Source organism: Poeciliopsis prolifica, unplaced genomic scaffold, assembly GCF_027474105.1.
Source record: "Poeciliopsis prolifica strain line A6 unplaced genomic scaffold, Auburn_PproV2 SCAFFOLD001, whole genome shotgun sequence".
In the NCBI taxonomy this organism is placed as follows: domain Eukaryota; kingdom Metazoa; phylum Chordata; class Actinopteri; order Cyprinodontiformes; family Poeciliidae; genus Poeciliopsis; species Poeciliopsis prolifica.
Window position 1 is genome coordinate 4,321,713 of NW_026562376.1, and position 24,574 is coordinate 4,346,286.

The 24,574-nt window shown below is 39.2% G+C and overlaps 1 protein-coding gene across 4 annotated transcripts; it reads left to right on the plus strand.

Annotated features, from left to right (window-relative positions):
- Positions 1 to 27: 27 nt before the first annotated feature.
- Positions 28 to 23,297, plus strand: LOC129367633 (uncharacterized). Of its 4 annotated transcripts, none has more exons than XM_055042215.1 (7): positions 28 to 126; positions 4,213 to 4,474; positions 6,582 to 6,700; positions 11,714 to 11,881; positions 20,176 to 20,220; positions 22,609 to 22,731; positions 23,224 to 23,297. In XM_055042215.1, exons 1-7 carry the CDS (start codon positions 64 to 66, stop codon positions 23,248 to 23,250), a joined length of 807 nt encoding a protein of 268 aa, XP_054898190.1. In that variant the 5' UTR covers positions 28 to 63; the 3' UTR covers positions 23,251 to 23,297. The 4 variants fall into 4 exon arrangements, with proteins under 4 accessions (XP_054898190.1, XP_054898205.1, XP_054898214.1 ...); XM_055042222.1 differs by lacking the exon at positions 28 to 126 and adding an exon at positions 1,328 to 1,469 and having other exon boundaries at positions 6,561 to 6,700; XM_055042230.1 differs by lacking the exon at positions 23,224 to 23,297 and having other exon boundaries at positions 6,561 to 6,700; positions 20,932 to 22,712.
- The last annotated feature ends 1,277 nt before the right edge of the window (positions 23,298 to 24,574 follow it).

Here is a 24,574-nt window from a genome sequence, read left to right on the forward strand (position 1 = left end):
GCTCCTCCTCCTCCTCAGACACGCACCTCCTTCACTTTCTGACGCTCCCGCCTCAACAAAGCCATGCAGGTGAACACTAGGAGAACACCTGAGTCCCGGACAAAGCTTTGTGGTTCCCAACCTGAGGTTCGTGGTCTCTGGGCTTAGCGCCTAACATCAAAGGAGGTCAATTTCCTTCACCTCCTAAACTTTCCTAAAAAATCTGTTTCATAATTAAAAACTTATGAGCTAAACAATTCAATTTAAAAATATATTTTACTTATAAGTGCTGGAAAGGTGAATTTATTATGTTATCAAACAGAATATGGACAAAGTGGCAAAACAAAGAGATGCAGATAAAGGAAAAGATCTTCTGCAAAGTTTCTGTGTTGCAAATGGTGCATTCAGTGAACATGGAAAAAAGAATGTTCATTGTCCTAATTAAACAAACTGTTGCAGTCACTGCTGTTGCCTTCATTGTCAATGCTGCATTCACTGTCCTAAATGAACAAAATGCTCCACTCACTTTTCATACTTAATTCGCTGAACTCACTGTAGTTGCTGGTTAGAAAGATGCTGCATTCACTGTCTTTATTGGACAAAACGCTGATCTTAGTGTCATCATTGAGCATAGTTATGTTTTTTTCACTCTCTGCCAAACAAAATGCAACGTTTACTGTCATCAGGGAAAAAAATACTACGGCCATTACCAGAAAAAAAAAAAACAAAACAGGATTTGATGTAATTTTAGAACATTTTCAGATGTTAATATGGAAGAAAATTCTGTACTTAAAATAAATTTGAACAAAATAATGTGTTTTTAACAAACGAATGCATTCAACCAAACATGTTCACTGTTGCTGACAAATTACATTTCACTATTAGATTTCTTTGTTTGTGTCGTCTTTTTGACCGTTCTGTCTTGTTAGAAGTTATGCAATAAGGTAAATATTTTTAAAAAAAGTAGAATTCATAAACAAAATAGCACATTTGTGGCCTATTAGATGGTACAATACAGTAAAAACAAACCCATGCTGAACTTTGCAAAGTTGTAATCAGCTTTTTGTAAAGATGTTTTGAATTCATTCTTTGCAAAACAATAAAATCAGGAATAGTGATCAGAGTGACGGCTATATTTCTGTCTGTTGCATTTTAATCTAGAATATTTGATTACTAATGTCACCAGCTGAAATGTTCAGTCTGATTCCCTGCAGGGTGTGTTCAAATAAACATGACTCTTTGTGCTCATTGAAGTCGCAGAGTAAAAGATCTGAGTGTTAATCTGATTTGTAGACTCTATAATTAGCAGAGCAGAAGCTTTTTCTCTCAGCAGGGAGAGAGTGAAAAGTCTGTTGCTGCTCATCAGTGGTGTGTTCGCTGTCAGAAAGAGAAGTGGGTTTCCTTTGTTTGGATGAGCAGCATCAGGCTGGACCCTTCACATCGACAGGCAAGAGTTCAGTCGGAGGGCCACGCTCTATATTTATCACCTGGTGAGTCTGATTATACCTCAGCAGATCCCTAACTGTCTGCTCTACGTTCAGTCCATGTGGGTTGATTTATACTCTTTGGAGTAACTATGGAGAGATGGGTCATTTATGAGAGTTTAATGAGAGTTTTTTAAAAGATGGAAGCCACCTTTTCCTGTCTTTGCTACAGTAGAAACCAACAATGAAACTTTTGTCTTTGTTTCTGCATAAAGAAGAACCTAAAAAGTTTCAGTTCATTGTTAGGAGTGAAGAAAAGTTCAACCTGATGCTGGTATGGATAAAGTTCAGGGATGTATAGAAAACACTTTAATAGTAACACAAGATTCAACTGGAAGTAAGAGTTGGAGGTTTGGGGTGTTCAGGGTGTTCAGGGTCTTGGACATTTTGGAGCCTTTCAAGCACTTTAGTGAATTATACCAATCAAGACATTGTAGCAGTTATTCAGAAAAGGGATCATGAAAGTAGTTTAAATGAAAGTTTTTTGTTTTTATTGTGTTTAGTGTTGAAGAAGGACGCCAAAACTAAAGCTCTCAGAGGACAGGCAGAGCAGCCTTTCCAGGAACTTCCTATAGGGAATATCAATTTTCCTATTGATTTGCAGACTTTGACATTCTACAACATAGTCCAGCAAAGAGTGCAAAGGTTTTGGTTTGATATAGATTTATGTTTAGTTATTTTAATCAATGAAACTGCAGAGCAATTTGGAAAATAATTCAAAAAAGTTTAATAATGTAAATAATAGAAAGGTAGTGGACTGAGTACACATCCCTGAGGCACTCCATGTTTGACTGACTGGCTTTTGAACTACTGGGAAGGTGAATGAGTGACAAGAAAACCAGGTGTGATTAATTAGTGGAATGCAGTGCAACTGAGGAAGAACGTCAGCAGGGAAAGTAGCACTAAAAAACAAACATGAGGGAACAAAACACGTCAAAAACAGCTAAAAAATCATCACAAATGAATGAACAAATTACAAAACACCAATGGAACAAAAACCAGAAACTCTAAATTACCAATTGCAGTTGTTTTCAACCAACAACAAAACTCTTGTCTTTTCCAGCGTCCATTGTACAGCGCATACAGCAGAAAGAACAGCTGACCACATTTTGTCAGTTCATTATATAGTATTTGGACTGATTTAGAATATGAAAAAACCCTGAAATAGCAGTGGGCATCTGCTATTTTGAAGCCAAATTAAATCAATGCTTTTTACCACAAAAATATTAGCTCTAAACCAAATATCAGAAGATGCAGTTCAAGTCGACCAGAAGTCGGTATCATGACTGAGGTCATAATCTGTTCTCCAGGGGAACACCCGGCTCAGTTTTCCTGCTGAATCAGCTGAAAGTTTCCCTGTTTAAAGCATGAAAACATCTACGCAGTTCTCGCCTCGGTGCCAAGCGAAGGTTGATTCGACCCAATGAAGCCAGAGAAATGTGCGAAGCTCCTCACCAGCCTGGCTGCATTGATTGGTGAAATGATGCGAGCTGCTCCTCTGAATGGTATTTTCACGCTTCTTTAAGCGCCTTTCATTAGAAACCTCAGCAGCAGGATAGGTGAACAATCTTCTTCTTCTACTTCTGCCTCTCCTGCAGTAGGAAGCAGTGGCTCAGAAAAAGGTCTAATTACTCTTTCATCATTGCAGAGTGGAGACCCCAGCAGGCCTGAAATGACTCTGTGGTGCAGCTTTATCATATCAAAAAGTTATGTCCACAATTTGCATGAACAAAGTTGAATATTCAGGGAAATATGCAGATATTCTCAGAGGTACTTTGTGAGGGTTTTCACATGAAAGGAGCTTGGTTTGTTTTCCTGCAGCAGCTCATAAATGAGCTCAGCCCGCAGGGCAAATGTCCAGAGGTTACATAAAGACAGTGTGTTTAATTAATTGGAAAACACTCTTCTTTAATAGTTATTATTCAAGTCTGAAATGTGCTCCTTGTTATCTGAGCTCAGACATAATTACCACCCCTGGGACTCCTCTGCTAAGTGTTAGCAGCGAGATTCTTCACAGAGCACATCATCATTTCAGTGATGTAAAGGTTTCCTGTTAGTTTACACGCTGCAGGTCTCTGAATTTTATCTGTCACTGAGCAAACAGGGAACCTTCTGAGAAACAGGAGCCACAAGATCTATTAATGTGTGCTTCTGATTACATCAACCATTATGTCTCAATTTTAGGTTTTTCTCTCTCAAGTGTTCGGCTTAGTTAACAAAAGGTGGCCAGAGGCCCATCGACTTCACAATACCTTCTTGCTCCATCTTGCTCAGGTGATCTGCTCTCCATGTGTCCAGATGTTTTTAACCACTTTGTTAGAATAAGTTTAGTTTCTCTGCACAATCTTCACTTTAACTTTTTATTACACAAATCTTTGTGTGGCACATCTAAAACCTGCAGGACCTGGAGGACTATCAGGAGTTTGACACCCCTGATATAAGTGCAGTAAAACTATTCCTCGATTAAAGTTTCTTCAGCACTCTACCCACCTCTGTGTGAAACTAAGATAAATATCTATGATATTGACTTTAATACTTACTGCGGAATTAGCAAAATTAGCATGTAGCTTTTATCTACAAGCCAAGACGGGCATGCGGTCTATGGCATGCATGCAGTGAGTGTTTCTCAGTTTTTACACTTCTAGGAGTATAAGTTCCACCTTCCTGATCTGAGTTGGGTGAATAATGCAACTTTGTGAAGTTTTATTAGCCATTTTGCTCATTTCTGTCTGTGTGTGTCTCCCCTCAGAGTTCATCTAAAATGGAAGAGGTCTCTAATCCTCCGTCACCTTCAGCTGCAGAGGCTCAGTATGACCAGGAACTGATGCCAGACCAGAATCCAAAGAGTCTTGGAGATGATCATGATATTTCTGACAAAGTGCTTGAAGAGCTGGAACCAGAGGTCCAGACAGAAGACAAGTTTCCAACACAGACTTATGAAGAAAACTCATCAGGACATTCAGAGTTCAGTCCAGCTGCAGAGGAGCAGATCCAGGACTGCATGGACCAAGGTGAGCAGAACCTTTTTTTAAAGGGTTTGGTTTGTTTGACACAGTCCACTGTGAAAATGTAAAAAATAAGACAATTTTGTTACCCAATCAAACCAAGTCGACCAGACTATAAAGTGTGAAAACAGTCATTAGAAAGCATTGCAAAATATTCAATCTTCTGTAAATGTCTATTGTTTTACAAGTCTTAAATTTCAATCTTAATGGTTTAAAAAAAAGTCTTTGAAAGTCGTAGATTTGAATTGGTTTGGCTCTGTTCAGTTAAATAAAACTGCTGTGAGAGACGGATGAATTCAGACAGAATGCTACCAGTTGTTGCAGCACAGTTTTGATTTTCTCTACTTTGGTGGTGGAGACTCTGATGTGTGTTTTTTATACACCTGAGGTTAAATTACATTAACCTCAGGTTAGCCTTTCGAAGACCAGCTGAGTTTAGGTCTTATAAACCCCAAACCGACACATTAAAACTTTCCCCGAGCCGCAGACGAACCTGGCTTCTCAAATTAAATGACAGGTTGAAGTTTTTAGATGGATTCTGTGAAAAGAAAGCATTAATTCACAGTTTAGACTGTTTCTGCAGAGAGTTGAGCACTGAGAGCCTGGGAGGAGTGAGTCTGCAGTCGGTCAAAGTGCACCAGGAGAACCACGGCAGGAAGCTGGTTGAAGTGTGATAGCACCTTTATTCTTGGAGGCATGTGCTCTTCTGCACTGTGAGCACTGCGGCTTTAACATGAAGACCTGAGAGCCGAGACAAACGGCGAAGAGGCCTCAGAAACAAACAGAAACAGCTCAGAAAGTCGCAGCTTCACCGCAGTCACTGCTGCTCTGTTTGATGTGACAACACCTTGCTTCAGGATCGAGCATTACAAAGCTGCTGATTCAGGAACGAGAAATGAGAATCTGTGGGTCTGCCGTCAACCTGAAAGAGACAAACAAAGGCTCTGAGTCTGCAACAAACACTTTTAAAAGACGCGGCCCGACCTTTGTCTTCATTCATAGGATTCTTTCAATCCAACAACATGAAGAAGTGACATAAAGTATCGTGAGGATCTTCAACGGTTTCTGCTTTCTAGTAATTTTTCAGAATAAAAACATTTTGGGCATCAGCTTGGTTCCAAGTGTGAAAACTATTTAAATGACAACAAATTTGTCTGCATTGTTTTCTAAATAAATTGCAAAAAAAATTATAATTTGAGAGCAAATCAAAAAATTTATCACGGTAGAGTTGAGAACTGAAATTACAAAAATAAAATAAAATTTCAAGGGTGGGAATCTGAAACTTAAGTATCAATCTGTTACTGATACTGGTATTGATTTTACCAATATTTTGGATCAATTTTCACACCTCTATCAGAGACAGCAAGAACAAATATTTCTCACTGGTCTCTATGATGTCTGTAGTTTCAGTTTTCACTGGTTGAGGTCTCTGCTGGTGAACGTTTCCTTAAAAAAGAGCATTATGCTTTCTTGAATAGGTTAGGATAAGACTGTGGGCTAAACATGAAACATGATCATTATATTTTTTGCACATTTTTAGAAAGTCAGATTTCAGTCTGCTAAGTTCTGCAGAGTTATATAACCGTACATCTTTGAAGTACATCTTTAAGTGTCTTTTCAAGTAGAGAATCTTGAGCAACCAAGAAGAAAGCAGTAGGTGATTTCCGCTAGCAGCCATTGTACAGCAGTCAAACCATCTGCCGAAACTGGACCGCTGCTTTGGTGGCTAGGTTACTGCAACCAAAGCAGTAAGCTTCCTGAAGTTCCTGAAACAAAAATTTTCCAGACACCTAAAAACATTAACTTATCACCAATAAATGGATGGGGTTTTTTTAATGTTTGGACTGTTTTTAGAAGCAGTAGAAACTCAAATGAAAGGGAAAAAAATAGCAATATGTGAATTTTGCCCAAGGTCTCCTTTAAACTTTGTTTCTGGACAGTTGATTTGAGATTACTGCTTCTCATTTTTATTCTAAATTATTTCAATGTGAAGCAGCTTAAAGTGGTTTTTGCTTAAAACAGCGCCCCCTAGAGGTTCTTTACACTTTGCCTGAGCTTATGAAAACTAAATCGCACAATATTTCTCCATAAGTGTCTTTTCACCGCCAATCAGCCTCCGATGTGTATCAGAACCGATCAGGACCCGACCTGACGTCTGATCCGACCAATCAGGATGAAGCCGGGGAGTCAGGTGGCAGTGTGGCGGTGCTGGTGGTCACTGAGGCAGATCAGGTGAGTCCAGAGACAGAAACAGTCTTTATTCATGAGCTGAGCGCCTCTGTTTGTTCTCAGCTCCACGTTGAGCTTTTCTTCTGCCTTTAAACGGCGTCTCTGATCAAAGCCCGGCCCTCCTGACAGCCTTTCACTTTCTTCTTCAAAAACACTTTTCTGCTCACTTTTTATTACCTCTCTGCAGAGTCTGTGGGTATAGGATGTAATTATACTTGTGTGCTTGTCACACAGTAGATTTAAGAGATGTTGAATGTTTTCAGAACTCTTTAGCATATTTTTTTATTTCATTCTGAGTCGTGCATCCTTTCATCACCAACCCGAAGCTCGGTTCATCCTGACACTTTTATTCCTGTTTTCATCATCGTCTGAGGTAACTGCTCATCATCTGCAAACACTCACATTCAAAGCTTCATTGTAGATGACAGCAACCATGAAGTCTAGATCAGCACTTCATTCACTGAGAGACACTTCCTCCTGAACATATGGGAACATAAAACAATAATAATAACAATAAACATAAAATCACTTTTTTTTTTTTCTCGGTTCTCGGTCTTTTGCTGTTTAACGATTTTGGTTTAAGAGATGAAACATTTGGTTTTAATATATAAATTAGCTGACTTTTTTATTATTGTTTTAGGACAGATGCAATTTCTGTTTTCAGATATTTTTTTTAACATTTATGTCACTGCTATTTCTGCTTAAACTAGTTTTCAAGTTTAACCCATGATATTCTGGATTAAACCATATTCTCTCCTGATTAAACCAGTGATATTCTGGATTAAACCACTGCTTCAATTCACGTTTAGAAAAATTTGTACTTTATATTCACCACATGGGCCCAAATTATGTGAATTATTAATATTCTGGGATTTTTATAAATATAAATTATAGGGCAGAAGCCCAGGGCTACAATTTTTTGGGGAGGCCCAAAGGTTTTTATTATGTCATTTTTAATTAATGTGTTTTTTTTTTTTTATTGTACTTTATGTAAAACTTATAGGCTCAAACTGTTGTATTAGTATTTGGGAATTTTTTTATAAATAGAAATAATATTCAAGTGTTTGAAAATGGTACAAATTTATCAGTTTGTACCTGCTGAAGTATTTGATTACCTGTTAATATACTAATTCGCATTAGTAACATTTTTTTTTAGTTGGGGCACCGAAATTGTCTCCATACACATAATATTGTAAATATTGATATGAGTCATATGTTTTATATCGGTGCATCCACAGTTAATTATATGAATTACTGCCATTTACACCCTTAAAATAACATTTCCACTTAACTTTATATTTTGGTCCGTCTGATGATGTAATTTCTAAATATTAAGTGATTATCATTTCATCAGTTACTTAGTACTTTCAGTAGACTTCTTACCAAATATGTTTTTACTCTTCAATATTTCTTAGACGAAGTAGTGACACTGACTTGAGTTCAATGTTTATGAACACCTCTGGCCTTATTTCAAGTCAACTAAGATATTTGAACCTAAGTACTTGGTATTTCCAGTGTGGAGTCCTGGATGGTTTCCTGCAGAGGGAGTGAAAATTTGTTTTGGTGTCTCGGCGGAGGCCTAGAAGCAGGTTTATCCCTTTGTGGACCTGATGGATCAGACCCGCAGCATTTCCTCCACTGCCGAATCGCTGCGCTGAGTGGAAGGAAGTGGCTGGCACCGCCTCTGATGGAGGAGGGAAGGAAGACGTGTGAAAGAGTTTCTAATATACTTCCACGCTTCCTCGCTGAAGTGAAGCACCTCCAAATAAGTTTCCTCTGCAGCTCGGTGGCACACGGCGCAGCAGCACTTCAACCAAATTGACTTTGCTGATGTGAATTATGAAGATACTGATATCATGCATAAAGTTATTTCGCCCTCAGTAGAATTCAAATAAGTCCTCCCTGAGATGGTGATATGAGAACTAATATGAATGCAAATAGGATTAGGCTCCTGCATTAGTGTCTGATAAACAATTTACAGGCTTGAATGTTCACTGGGGGTTCGCTTTCTCTACTGTTTGGGGAAAGAGGCAAGGAGGGGGAGCCCTCATCACCTTATCAGGGTTAACCCTCCATCATCTGCTGCTGTTAGCCTTCACCATTCTGCCGCTGCTGCAGCTGCAGGCGCAGGAAAATAATGAAGACAAATCTAAATGCAGCCAATTATTGGAGAGGTCTTCACAGGCTGCATGAAGCTGGAGTCTTCCCATTTAAATCGGTTTTAATCTGTCCTGAAGGGGGGAAACGCTGACAGAGGACGAGTTGAAAAATGAAATAAAAACATCACTGCGAGGAAACACGTTATAACAAAGGACTGCAGATAGGGTTTGAACAACATGTGAATCTGCAGCAGGTCTCTTTCTGATCAAGCTGCGACAGGAAGCGAAAAGAATGACATCAAGGATGGCTCACCAGCTGCAGACAAACTGAAGGGGCTGTGGTCGCATTAAACCCCTTTTTTATCGTCATCTCCGCTTCCTGTTTGTCTGCAGAGTCTTCAAGAAGGCACCATGCTTTCTTCCTAATTCTGAGGTTTTATGTCTAAAGACAAGCAAAAGGATCAGTCAAGCAGCAACAGGAAATTGCAACCATGACTACAAAACAAAATCTCACAAAGTATTTTTGGTCTAGTTTCTTGTGAAAATATCTTAGTACATGTGAAATAAGACAAAACTAACTTAGAAGTAACTTTCCAGCCAGATATAGGAGCTTGCTATTTGTGAATAATTCCACTGTATTGATAAAAAAGTACTAGCTGTTTGGGAAATAATCCATAAATTCAACAGTGAAATAATTAGAAGTGCATTGTAGATAGAAAAAGGCAGTAAAATTTCTGCCAAAAAATAAGAGTTATGAGATTCAACATAATTGCTGAGATTCAGCATCTCAGAAATTAATCTCAGAAATTTTCTAGAAAAAACATTTGACATTTTCTGAGTTTCCAAACTCCGAAAATCTTTTACTTTGAGACTCAGAAATTTCAACGTTTTTTTCTAGAAAATTTCTGAGATTAACCAGAAATGTGTCTTAACAAATTTTTGACTTTTGAAAATTTAGCAATTTCCTTGTTTTTAATACAGATTTTAAAACTGATATGATGTACATAAGGCAGATAAATGTGCATTATGAACCTTTTTTTGTTAAATCAAATTGGATAACTAAAATAATTGTTAGTTGAAGCAACTATATGACACACTGGTATTTCTGGGTCAAATCTAATCAAGTTAAGGTTTATGAAGCACAGAGATAAACTTGTCTTCCTCATGAATGTTCGACATTAATAGTAGCTCAACTATTTATGCCGGTAAGTAGTTTCCTCACGTACCAGAACTTCGTCTCGGAAGCTGCACTGAGTCTGGATTAAAATATCTTATTTGAAATGCAAAGTAGTGTCATTACTGCTTACAGTCACCGCCATGTAAACCTGGAAGTAATTAGCTGGAATCAGAATGATAGGTGCGGTGTTTCTGTCGTCGGGCCTTCCCGGTGAGGCTCTGTGGACCTGAGTAGGAGTTTGTGTGATAATTAGCCCCCCTGGGACTGTCGTCCTCAACAGTTAAGGGACAATCACAGCTTTGTGAGATGTTAAACTGCAGCTGCTGGCGTTTGCTGCCGAATGAGGCCTAATTGGACCGAACAGGCCCCGGCCTCGTGTGATGGTGAGCGCCGCGTTCTGTCTCAGGCACGCGACATTTTGTGGAGCACCAGACGCGCTAATATGCTAACATGCTAATGCTCGAGCTACTTGAGAGACGGACTGTGAAGGCTCTGTGCGCTGAGGTTCATAGCTGGCTTAATCATAATCAGATTTACAAATATAGGCCCTCTGCATGTTATTCTTCATATAAGAAAATTTCGGGCATGCGGACAACTCTGGAGGGCATAAAGACTATTCTTTTACATGCCGTAAAATAATTCCGCTCACTCAGTCAAATTTCTGAGATTAGATGTTATTATTTTCGTGCTGTGCTCCACGGCAAAGGGAAAACCGTAAAGTTCAAGTCAAAACCACGTCTTTCTTGCTCTGTATCAGCGCAGCTACGCGCAGACTCGTTGCCATAGCTACTGACAACAACGCCACAAAAAATCAAAACAAAACACTTAAATATTCCCCACACAAAGATATAATTTAGTCTGTTGCAGTGGTGTGGTTTTAGGCTTAATGTTTATTTTGTGATTATCAATAAGTGATTGCTGGGATAAGAGGAGAAAACCATAAGTCGCTCGTTGTTGCTGTCTCTTACTCTGCAGTTGCGGAGTCACAATGTCTGGGATCATGAGCGCCCCCTGCCATGAGGCAAGAGAACTGCCTGACGCAATAGTTTGCGGAGTTGGATAGTAATTTGTTACATTTACTTGAGTAACTTTGAGAAAATTACTTTTGGTAGTGTTTCTACTACGCCATACATTTTAATTTTACTTGAGTAATATTATTACGAAGTATTGTTACTCTTGAGTAAAATTTCCAGATACTTTTCCCACTGATTTACTGAACCAAAATTTCACCAGACCTGCAGATTTTCTTAGTTTCTTGAGTTTTATATAAAAATAAATAGATGTGGATTTTTTTTGGCAATTATTCTATTTATATGAACTATGGTCTTTAAAATGCAAACATTTCCACATAATTTTATATTTTGGTCCATTTGATGTAATTTTTAATTATTAAATGATTGATGTTTTCTTCACTCTTTATTGAGTACTTTCTTGGATGGGTACTCTTTACTTATACCTGAGGAAGTGTATGTTGACATAGTGCTACTCTTACTTGAGTAGATTTTTTGGGGTACTCTACCCATCTCTGATTGATAACATGTTTGTCTGACTGAGTGTGAGGTTGAGTTAGGTCGGTCCGGCTTTGGGTTTAAAACTTAAGAATGCATCAGAAAACTCCACTGGTTCCTTGAAAAGATGCCTTTAGTGGAAACAAACCCTCATTCTACCCATTGATATTAATCAGAACCAGTTAATTATTTTACAGTGTAGCTCTGACTTGAATCTGTCTCATATCTCCAGGCTCGTCAGTCAGCAGCAGTGCGGCCTCCGGACCTGGTGATCCCTGCAGCCATTAGCGTGAGCAATCTGACCGCCGGTGGCGATGGAGGAGACCCAAACTTCTGTGACCTCCCGTCTCCAAGGAGCGACTCCTGCTCCGTGACCAGCGAGCTGAACATCTCCAGGAGGGTGAGTGGAGTAAAACGGCATCAAACACACGTTCAGATGAGAGTGTGTGTCTCACCTTGCCCCGATATGTCCAGCTGTAACTTCCAAATCGAGTTGGAAAACCCTGTAAATCGATTAGATCCCCTGGCTAGTGGGTTTAAACTATGGTGAACAACGTTTTCAAGAGAGCTGAAGATTATGGTGTTTATCCAGGTCACTGAACGCAGCTTTTTACTTTTGACGGCGTTCAAAGCAGCATTCGATGATAAACGGCATGATTTTCAGTGTTGAGAAAGTTTTCTTATGAAGGCATAAAAAGCGCCACTTTGACAGAATTTTCACCATATTTTGTGGAGTCCTAAGCCATAAACCAGTGTTTTTTGTATGGTTTTTTATGTCGATGCATGGTAAAAACGGTGATTTACGGCACACTTGATTCTGCTTGTACTCAGATTTGAATTTGACTTCTTCTTGAGTTTATTGGCGATTGGCAAACAGCTGTTTTATGAACATTACCACCACCTACTGGTGAGAAATGTGGGTCATAATAACAATATTATGTACATATGTTTAAAAATTCTGCGAAAATTATGCATATAAAAATAGAATTATTGACATACACTTTGCATTAGATTTAGTACAATACTATCATGTTTTAAATTTGTACTCCATTAGTGCTATCATGCTTTTTTTTTTTTTTTTTTTTTTGCTGATCAAAATATGAATACATTCCACCATGGCTGTTTATATGGGTAGATATAATTAAAAAAATAGTTATACATAAAATTATTAATAGGTTTTCCAATAAATTATGTACCTACCACTTATTATTAAATCAGTATGGAAATATTTAAATCAACATTGAATCAAACCACCATTTGCAATTCCTAACTCCACTTTCTGAACCAGTGAGAAGGAACCAAAGTCACACCGTTAGTTTTCAGACGATATGTGATGCTGGAAAATATGCCATTAATGTACAACTCAGCTTTCCATAGAACTGTCCATTAGGTTTAGACCTTATTTGTGTCTGATCAGACGCCTCAGATGTTAACGGGTCAAACTTACGGATCGAGGCCAAATAAAAAATAGAAGCTGAATCATCTCCATTATAGTCCTGTAATTTTCCCCTCAGTTTCATTTATTGGTTTGTGAACGACCCTCTCTGTTGGTGTCAGCAAACACGTGTTGAGTTCAGGCTGTGTTTGAATCTCCAGCTGATTTACATGTGAATCTCATCCTGCCGGGTACCAGAGACTTAAACGGGCCCCGCCGTGTCGAGACGAACCTCTGAACTGAACAACGGCTGCCGTCTCTCTCAACAAAACGCTCATGTAACATTTTCATCATCGCCTCCGCGGAGGGGTCACCGGGGCAACGACGAGCCCGCCAATGACGCTGTATCGTAATCATAATTCCTTTGACCCCGTTGGACCCCTGGAGCCTCCGACATCGAGGGCCACGCTGCAGAACAGAAGGCGGCGGCGGTTCCAAAATGGCTTTTTCATCAGAAACAATCAAGCGGTGGCGGCGGCGAATGAGAGGGCAGATTACATAAGGCCGGGCTCCCCATCGACAGATAAGACGCTGCAGCGCTGCGGGTATCAGTCTCATTAAAACTGCCTCACTCACACTCGCCGCCTCTCAATACGTCCATTAGCAAAACACGATTGTTGGGAAATCTCAATTAATATGATAATGAGGGGAGAGATTTCATCACTGGAAGGGAGCTGCTGGTTTTACTGGTTCGGTTGGACCGAAGTTTGAGCTTTTCCAGATCAAGATCTTCAAGAGTTTATAGAGCCACATGGACAAGGATTATTCTGGGAAACAATAGTTATTATTTACGATATGCAGTTGTGTTGTTCATGAATGTTCTTGTGCAGAAAAATAAGCAGCATTGAAGCTTCAGGATGTAACTTTTAAACAGAAACAACCAATCAGAGCCCAGAGGCGGTTCTTTGCAGTCAATCACAATTTTGCTAATCCTCCTCCTCCTCTCCGATCCTTTCTTTGTGCTAAGCTACAGTTTTTCCCAGTCTGCAGATCATGTTATAAATGCGTAGCTAGTTAGCAGTGATAATCTGCCGTCATCGCTCTGATGACGGCAGATTAACAATTTTCTTGTAATGGTAACTTGTTTTTCTGCCATTAGCACATTTAATAGCAAGTACATGAGGTTAATTGACACCGCTAAGACCCGTCTTGGTTGTTTTTGGTCGGGAGCGATGCAATTGGGCTGGACTCGACTGGGGTTGCTGGGTAACGGCGCAGTGTGACTCAGTTCCACCTGAACAGCAGTAGCAGCTCAGGTGGAGGAAATCGATGTTTTCACAGATTATTTGTCTCATATTGTCATGACATGGTGACAGTTTTAACAAATATGTTAAAAAAAACATTTTATATAGAAGTTGCATATCCTTAAATTAATTTTCATGTGTATTTGAGACTAATGATTATTTTAGCTTTTGATTAATCAATCATTCTGGCGATTAATCGTATGAAATAACTGCTACATTCTGCAGATTTTTAGTGAGATGTGGCTGTCAGGTGAGTTACTTCTTATAAAGCTGACAGCTGAATCCTGTGGATATGGCGTCTCAAAGTTTAAAGCACATGAGCATTTCTTTGCTGCGCTAACAGCTTGATCATGATCTGTGGTCTCCAACACTTTTGGCGCCTTCACTTCCCAGCATGCCTCGGTCTCAGGTTAAAACTCCACACATGCCGCTGTTTTTTCCCTCGCTCGAAGACGCTGACATGTGAGGAGTTGTCTTCTCTGATCACTGAGGAAACAGACGTGAACGGAGACAGCTGTGTTCCTGCTGCTCTCTATGAGGTAAAGAAGCAGAGTTAAAGATCCTGCAGAGGTCATGAAGGAGATCAGCAGCGCAAACTGTCAGCAGGGACTCAGATTCAATGAAAGAGAGGCAGAGACAGAGGAAGACAAGCCTGCAAGAGAAATAAAGGCACAAACCTTGAAAATTAGTCACTTCTCATTTCTTTATACTCCAAACGAAACAGTTTGACAGACATGAGATGATGTCTTAACACCATAAAGCAGAAGTGTCCAAACTTTTTGTCACGAGTCAAAATGATCGAGTCAAAAGGAATATTTCAGACAAGCATAAGAAGATGATTCCGATTGAGTAAGAGGACTTAAAGAAGTCTGTTTTTTGTTATGAAAAGGAAATTTAAATCATTGTAGATCCAAAATTATTTTTTTTTCATGCCATTAACAGAGAGACATCTAGTTTGCAAAATAAAGGAAAAAAATGCAGGTTGCTCCCAGCAATAGAGACATGATGTGGGTCACTCTCTAGTGAAAAATGCTTGCTGTATTGACTGAGGTTCAAAGGTGACCTGTGATGCTACCCTAACAGGTTAGAACATGTCTCTGGAATACACAAAACATGTTCATTACATATTATTTTTGCACAAAGTGATTCTTAGATGATGAGATTTTTATCTAGTCAGTTTTACGTATTTTGAGATCAATTCAGAATGAGCTGTTTTAGGGCGTCTTATCACTTTAAATCCAAACAAACTGCTGCTGGCCAAATCCCCTCACCTCAATGTTTACTGCACGATGTGAAAATGGCTGCAAACGGAGGGCCAATTATATAACCAATTATCTTTGAAAAGCAGAAGTAGAGCCTTCTGCACAACCAACAAGAATGGAACAAGTGATTTCTGGATGGTAAGTCAACAATAAAACACTTGTCTTTTCTAGTAGCCATGGTACAGCGCTAGAGGGGTAAAATCAGCTGACCAAACGGGCTGGACTCGACTGGGGCTGCTGGGTAACGGCGCAGTGGGATTCAACAATCTGGACGTTTTTGAAACAGCTCATTTCCAGACACCAAGAAACATAAACTTATTGTCTAAAAGCAGCTCTGTGTTTTGTTTTTAAGAACTGCGATTGTTTTTAGAAGCAGTAGAAACCTGCTTCTAAAATATATATTATACAAAAAGAGAATTTTGCATCATAGATCCCCTTTAAAAAACAGAATTTGCTACATATTGTAGTTTCTCCACTCATATAATTATTTTAAATCAGTTTTCCATTCATTATTCATTACAATAATCAGAGACCAGAAATCTGCATCTAATTGTTTTGTGTATCATAAGAAGAGCCTGGAGATCGTCAGATGATCCAATCACAACTAATAAACCTTCAGATGTCTGCGCCAATATCTCTGTGTTTCAGAAGTTTGGTTTAACCTCCTCAAACTTCATTTCCACTAAACGATGGGTAAAGCTCCAACATCCTCGCTCCTTACGACCTTCAGGAAAGTGGGATTATGGAGTCTCTTCACGCCATAAAGCTTAGTCCTGTGTCAGTGGAGCGGATTTCATCGGAGGCTTTAAGACGTTTTGATCCTGGACTGTGGAGGAACGTCTCAGTTCCAGACCCGCCGAGTTGTGAAAAAACGTGAATTAATGACGAAGGTCCGGCAACGAGCTTCTCCTCATCATCAAGATGAGACGGGTCTGCCTCTGGTGGCGGTGCAGGATCGAATGCCATCTAGGAATTTGATGATTTTAAACCGTTCTAGCAGGAAGGATCAATGAGTTCAGTGCTAATTATTAGCTATTTGTTTTCATTATGAGTGGAAGTTTTCATAGAAATCATCAAAACCAACAAACTGCAGCAAACAAGCTAAAATATTTAACTCAAATAAAAGGTTTAATAAATATAAGTCTAAATATTTAATAATTATAACACATTTTATTTGTAATGTCCTTTTAATCCTGAGAACTTAAAGGACTAAAAATAAAACAAGCAATTAAATTTGATTGAAAATAAGAGGTTAAAATAAACATCTAAGAAGGTGAAACATATTTGCTAAAATTGTTTTGTTTTATAAGGCCTGCCTTAAAACAGTCTTAGCACACCTAAAAAACATATATGTTACATATATATTATTTCAACAATTAAAAGAAAAAATAATTGAGAACGAATACTCCAAACGTACAACTCAGAAGGAGTGACAGAAATAAAAGCCTCTTTTTGAAAATATTTCCTGACATTTGTAATTTCTGTTTCAGAAAAGAAAGCGAGAAAAAAAACTGAATTAAAATAAAAATCTGAAATTTTATTTTTAAGCCATTCACTGCAACAACCTGCCATCTTTTGTCTAGTTTTGAGTAAAAATATTTTACTACACTTGAAATAAGACAAATCTAACTTACTGTACATCAAACCTTCCACCAATGTATAGGAGCTTGTTTTAAGTCAATATAGTGTAAGTGAAAATGTCTGCAGGTTTCTACCAATATTTAAGATTTATTGACACAAAACATGCTACTACCTCTTACTAAAAAGTTACTTGTAAATTAAATTTCCCTAATTTCTAGTCTGAGATATTTGCACTAGAAACTAGACCAAAATGCTTAGTACCATCTTTTGTTTTTGCAGTGTAGTCAGGTGTCTTTATTCAGTGAGAACAAGTTTAAAAAACAACAACTTTAAAGGTCAAGTCAGCCTAAAATAGAAACATTGTCAGATCAAACTCTCCCTTCTAAATGTTGCGCCTCCTCCTCCATCGTTTTGCACCTCGACCCCTCAGGTTTTACCTCCCTTTGCTCTTTGCCTCCTTTACCCGCTCTGCAGGGCTCCAGCGCCCGGCAGCACCTTGTAAACGCCACCAATTAGGACAGGCAATTGGCATACAAGAGAGCCACTCCTGGATGGCAATGAAGAGGAGGCAGCAGGGGGGTCTGACAGGAGATCTGAGGAGGGGGGAGGAGAAACCAGCCGGCTGTGTTTTCACTGGATGAATAGACGGCGGAGTGGAAGTGGCTGGGAAAAGCTTTTGTTATGCAAAACAGAGGAAAAGCTAGAGATGATTCCTGTCCCCTCCGAACTGACGGAGATGTTCTGCAGGAGCTGATGTCTCGTGAGGGGACTCTCACCAACCGCAGCAGCCTACCGCACACGGTTTACTCTACTGAATGTAAAGAAGCAGATTTAGGGGGCGTTCACACCAGCACGGTTTAGTCCGCTTTAATCAAACTCTACTTGGTTTTTCTAGAATGTCTGGTTTGTTCGGGGAGGTTTGAATCCGTAATCAAACTCTCATGAGGACCAAACAAAGTGAATGCTTGACCATCAGGTGAGAAGGCTCGCTTTAACTGGACCGAGCCTTGCAAAATTTGTTACATTTTCAGCTGCTGTAGTTCACTTTCATCCCAGTCCTTTGATAAACCTGTTCCCCTCCTTGCCTCAGGGGGCGCTGCACCGAGAACCATTGGAGGAAATGACACAAATTCTTCAGAAGAAGAAGCTCAGCGCAACTTCCTTCCTTTCAAAATGTAACAAAAATGAAACGGTGTCATATTTTAGCGGTTGTAGAAAACCACAAATCATTTCTTCAGTCAGCGTTGACTTGCACATTTGTTTTGTTATATTTACCCAGAATGCCATGCGCTATCGTTTGCTTCCTGCTTTAGAAGCAACCTCAGATCCGCTTGGCGTTCACATGCATTCAAACTGATCTAGAGTTCACTTCAATCGAACCAAGGCCGAGTATTGCAGAGTTCACTTCTTTGATTGGCAATACAGTTTAATTATTCACACCTATTCAAGCAAACCGGACTCTCTACATAAACAAGCTGGAGTTCGGTTTAGTCTAGGGCTGGGTGATAAATTGATCTTATCTATTAATTGAATTATTAGTTTTTGAAGATTTAATTCCTACGTCTGTGAACTTTTTCCCCAAATAAAACCACAGAAATCATCTCTTTCTTCAGATATAAACTTTCACTGAAATCTTCTCAGCAAGCATTAAATCAGCGACTGTGGACGTCCAAATTCTTGTTTTCTTACCTTTATTTCACCTCTGAAACGAGCCACAATCATTTAGTGAGACACTGAGACTGTGTTGGATTATTAATGAGGTAGAAGAAGAGCAGCTTCCTCCTCCTCCTCTTCGTCTCCTGGGAATCCCTCCTCAGCAACACACCAACACAGTTAACGTCCATCACATCACCGGGACGCTGCAGGAAAAAGGCGATTGTTTCCTCCCCCCCAACAATCCTCTTAGGGATTCTGTTCCAGATATTCACGTTTCATATCATCAACACCAAAAATAAGAGGCTTCAGCTCGTATCTTAAAACCAACCCAAGCAATGAGAAGAACAGCAAATATGAGTCTGGATTTCTGCATCAAGTTATTCTGGATCAAATCAACAATTGAAGGTAACAAAAGAGCAATTAAACCAATAAAACGGAACAAAACAATCTAAATCTAGACCACGACCAGCACTCGTTACAACCAGTACCAAACATCCATAAAACTTCATCACCAACTTTTAAAATTTGACTGAAACAGAAATAAAAAAATGGGACCAAAATTACTCACATTTCCCAAAACAGTAGAAAGACACATTTGGGTTCAAACAGTTTGAGTTATGTCCAAACATTTACTCCCAATGTCACAAACTGGTAGTAAACTCCATAAAACAAACACAACAACAAACCATGTCAAAGCAAACCATAAACTGCTGCAAAACCAGTTCCCACTCGAAATATTAAACCTGCACAAAATAAAATTTTAAAAGTGTAATGAAAGATTTTTTCAGAATGGATACAAATATGTACAGCAGAACTAAACATCAATAACTTTCATTTCCAAAGCAATCTGAGTTAAAACCTAAAACAAAAATTAAACCAGTGAAATAAAAACAAAATACCATATTCAGCCCAAAATCAGTTAAAGAATGCATTAAATTTGTGGTATCCTAAAGAAAACCATTGTCCAAGAATATATACTTACATTTGTTTTTCCTTTTGAACCAAAATATTTTATTGAATGACGAGAAATTTTAGGATTTTAGGGAAAAACTTCTAAATTTGAAAAGCAGAGGAACTTATTCAGTTTATGCTTGTTTTTATTTTGTCTTCAATGTTTCGCTTCTGCTTTGGAGAAAATCAGAAAAAGATTTTTAGGCAAAATGCATAACATTGGAAAACATTTTGAACCTTTAAATTTCATTCTGGTATTCTGCATTGTTGTCAGCTCAACAATGCACCAGCAGGGGGCGCCCAAGCACACTTGGAATCACAAAGTTCTGGTTTATAGCCGTACGATTAGGAGGTCAGCATCATTTGAAGGAAAAATAAATCTTACTTGACATTTTTATCCTCATTTAAAAACTTAACGTAGAATCGGCTCTGGTTAAATGTACTTATTGACAGTAAAATGTCGAAAACCAGTTGAAAAACAAACTGCCAATGTGTAAAATGTCAACGTGTTTTTAGAAAAGCCATGAATCAGATTAAGCGTTTTATTGGGGTTGATGTTTTGCAGAGTGAAGAGGACGATACGAGGAGCGTCACCGCTTCGTCTGTCATGGTCAGTTTAAGAGAAACTGTGTGTGTTTGTGTGTTTTTCACTCATTTAAATGATCTACTTACAGTGTTTTCTGGTACGTTCAACAATCTCCTGAAGACAAAAACCGCACATAAAAACAATCTGTGCTACTAAGATAATACTGTATCTCCATGTACTAAGATGCAAATATCTAAGAATACTTGAAAGTCTGTTTTTGAGTGAAAACATGTTTATAATTATGAAATTAAAAGCCAAAAGAAGAGAAAGCTAACTAAAGAAAAATTCTTAACATTTTCCATTTAAAAAGATGTAAACTTGCCACATAAAAGCTCATCCTAAAACAATTACAAAAAATGTTGGGGGCCCAATTAGTGCCACTCTAACTGTGGTTTGGGGCCAAACGCAATTAATTCAAGGACCACAAGTGGCCCCTGCACCTCACTTTGGAGAGCCCTTGGTCAGGTTTAGGACTAAGACATAAAGTGAGTTTAGGTTTGTGGTGAGACATGTTAATATTAAGTGTTAGGTACAGAGTAAAGTAAAGGTTATTGAAATGAATGAATGGATGGAAGTCGATGCAGAGTCCTTGTAAAGATAGAAAGATGTGATCTCTGTGTGTGTGTGTGTGTGTGTGTGTGTGTGTGTGTGTGTGTGTGTGTGTGTGTGTGTGTGTGTGTGTGTGTGTGTGTGTGTGTGTGTGTGTGTGTGTGTGTGTGTGTGTGAACCCTGCAGTGTAAATGTTTGCTGAGCATCATTTAGCCACCAGCTTCCAAACAAACTGCCCCCAAACCGTTCCCATGATGATTCCCCGTAATCACCGGCGTCTGGGACGCAGAGCCGGCTGCTCATTGGCTGGACGGCCTCCCACTGCTGTCAGACTGGAACCACAGGGTAACTGGGGATGAGCGGAGGTCGGCTCTGGAACCTGCTGCGGTTTAGTCAGAGAGCCGACTGCAAAAACAAAGTATTACCAACTATTTTCACAAAGCTTTTACTTCAATGTTCCTTAGTTTTGTCTTATTTCAACTATACTACTTTACTTTCAGCAAGAATAGGAGTGTTTTAAGTGAATAATTCATTAATTCTGATAAATAATCTACCAGTGGTGCAAGGTTTTTACTTAATACAAGCCTCTATGTCTTACTGAAAAGGCACTTGTAAGTTAGTTTTGTTTAAACTGTACTAAGATATTTGTACAGAAATACTTGAAACCAAAGAGAGATTCTTACCTTCACAAATATATTTTGATGTCATTTAGCTGTGTAAAATCAGTCTCAGTGTTTTTGTAAATGTGCGGCAGCAGCAAGCGTTTGGCCCGGAGCCGCGCTGCGCTGTCGGGTTGAAGGACGGCCTCCCTCTGAGCTGCTCAGCCGCTCTAATTAACACGGAGGTATCAGGTAAACAGTGCCGCCGGCCCCACAGGCCGCTAATGACATCCTGACCCTTCCACGGCCCGAGGCCCCTGCCGGGACGAAAGGGCAACCAGGACGAGTTTGTCTTTTCTACACTGTCCTTCGCAGAGAAAGAAATCTGCTGCTGCAAAAACACAAACGTGTCTTAATTCACAACTTGCTTCCTTTGAATGTTGTGAATGAGGATGTAATCTGTGTGTTTGTGTGTGTGTGTGTGCTGACTATGCTTGCAAGTTTCCTCATCATTGAGGAAATTACATCACACTAATGGAGCATGCTAATGCTAATGTTGAACAACATGTCCATTACATTTTTGCGTAACCTTATTCTTAGATAATGAGATTTTAGTCTGTTCTGTTCCGACTATTTTGAACTGTTTTAGGGCGTCTTGTCACTTCAAATCAAAATCCCCTGCTGCTGGCCACGCCCCCCTACTCAATGTTTACACTGGCGTGTGAAAATGGCTGCAAACAGATGTGCATTGAAAAGCAGAAGTAGAGAAGTGGGTTCTGGTTCTGGATGGTAAGACAAAACCAGCATTGGAACTCTGCTGGGGTTGCTAGGTGACGGGCAGAACTCTGCTGGGGTTGCTAGGTGACGGGCAGAACTCTGCTGGGGTTGCTAGGTGACGGGCAGAACTCTGCTGGGGTTGCTAGGTGACGGGCAGAACTCTGCTGGGGTTGCTAGGTGACGGGTTGAGCTCGGCAGAGGTCACTAGTTCAGGGGCAGTTCCTGCTGATGTGTGACTTTACATTCTGAAGGTTTTTGGAATGACGCACCAAAAGCATAAAGTGGTTGCCTAAAAATGGCTGCGTCGGTTTTTTTAGGCGTTTGGTCTGTTTTTAGAAGCAGTAGAAGCCCCAAATGGAAATATAAAAACTTGTAAAATGTGAATTTTCCATCATACGTTGCCTTTTTAAATTTGCTCTCTGAACTGGAGCCTCAACATCTCTGGGCTTCATCCTCCCGTTGAGCTGAAGAAGTTCTTGTGTGCCAGTCTCTGTTCCACAGGGTTCAGCTGGATCCACTGGAGAAGGACTGGCTGAGGAGCTCAGCCGTGGGAAACATGGCCGCTCAGCGCCTGCTGCTCGCTCAGGACCCCGGCCTCGTGTTGAAGAAGGTCAGCTTCTGAACATGAACTGGGAGGAGCTACTCAGTAATCGAGTAACATTTTTACAAAACACTTTCTTACTTGAGTAATCTCTTGGATTGCTACGTTTTACTTTTATTTGAATAAAAATGTGCTGAAGTAGTGCTACTCTTACTGAAGTACAACTTTTAGGTTCTCTACGTTCCTCTGGCCAAATCTAGTTCTTATAACGGAAAGTATATTTGTTCGATTGAGCTTAAAAGAATTTAAAATCTTTTTTCAGAATAAAGTCACTTTATTCATTGGATCTACAATGAATAACATCCATTTTGTACAACAAAATCCCAGATCTGACATTATTTGCGTAATTTTAGTATTTTTTCTTTTCACTCAACAAGTTTGGCCCACATGACAAAAAGTTTTACAGCCCTGCTCAGCTTCGAAAATGTATTTAATGTGGAACAAGTCTTTTTCCATCCCCAATTTAACCCATGTTGTTTGTTTCCTCTCTGCCTCCATAAGGACTTCGTCACTGTGAGTAAAACATAAGCTCTAAAATCAATTAGTTTGTAAATAATGGCAGCTGGTGTTTTAAAGCTAAAGTATGTAACTTTTATAATTATTTTATATATTTGCTAAAACTATCACTATGCCATGAGGCAGGTCATCTGAAAAGATAGATCTCATCTACTTCTCCTTGAGCTTTTATTGCCCTCTGAAGAAATGCATCGTTCCCGACCAAAAACAACCAAAACTGCCAGGAGGAGGGCGTAAGGCTGTCAATCATTCTTGTCAATGCGCTGCTAAATATGATGAATGAACATTTAACACTGGAACTGGAAGATATTTTAAATGTCCCAAATAAATAAACAAAACAAGAGAAACACAAATAAAACTTATAATAAAGTCTTTATAAACACAATTGTCCTTAAAAAAAGGGTTAGTTGAAACCAAAGTGGCAGACTTTTTGGTAGAAAAAGATAAAAACAATAAATTCAAATGGAAATTATTAAATGTGTTTTAATTTATCAAACAATTAGTTGCTTATTGCAACAGGCCTGCACACAAGTATGATTGACAGCGCTAAGATCCGCCCCCTGGTTCTGATTGGTGAGAAGGCAGAGGAGCCAGGGTTTTTTCACAGATATTCAGTCTCACTTTCTACTATTGTGATACAGTGACAGCTTCAACAAATATGTAAAAAACATTTTTTATTAAGAGTCACATCCTGCAGCTTTAAGTAGAAATTCAACAACAGACTGCAGTAAACATGTGAAACATCCCTGATAGTGGATCTGCTACGGTGCAACCAGGCAGTGAAACTAGAAAGCTGAGCACTTTGAGAGAATAATTGGCTTAAAGGAAATGAAATGTTCAAAGAGCCGTAAACACGTCAGTAATCTGCTTATTGGAGTGAATGGAGGAGAATGCGGCGCTGCAGAGTGACGATCCTATTAGTGTGGATAAGACGCCGCTGAGACTCAGACAGCAGGTGAGGATGAGGAGGAGATAAAGAGGAATCTCATCAGGAGGTCAGGATGCTATTCTATCACCAGAGAGATTAAATAAAACCAGAACCATGGCAGAATTTTAACTTTTTATTCAAACCGCACTGCTCAGCGTTTAGGTTGTTAACAAAACCGATTCGTATCCAGCTCATCTTTTCTTCTTCCTGGGATCCAGACTGTTCTCTAAAGTCTTATTATGAACAGTTCTCCAGGATTTCTAGAAGGTTTTCAGAGTTTTACTTTGTTCTCAGGTTGCGTAGTAACTAGTTACATTTACTTGACTAAAAACATGTTGAAGTATAATTTTTGGATACTCTGAACAGATTCCTGAATCTGAACAGATTCCTGAATCTGAACAGATTCCT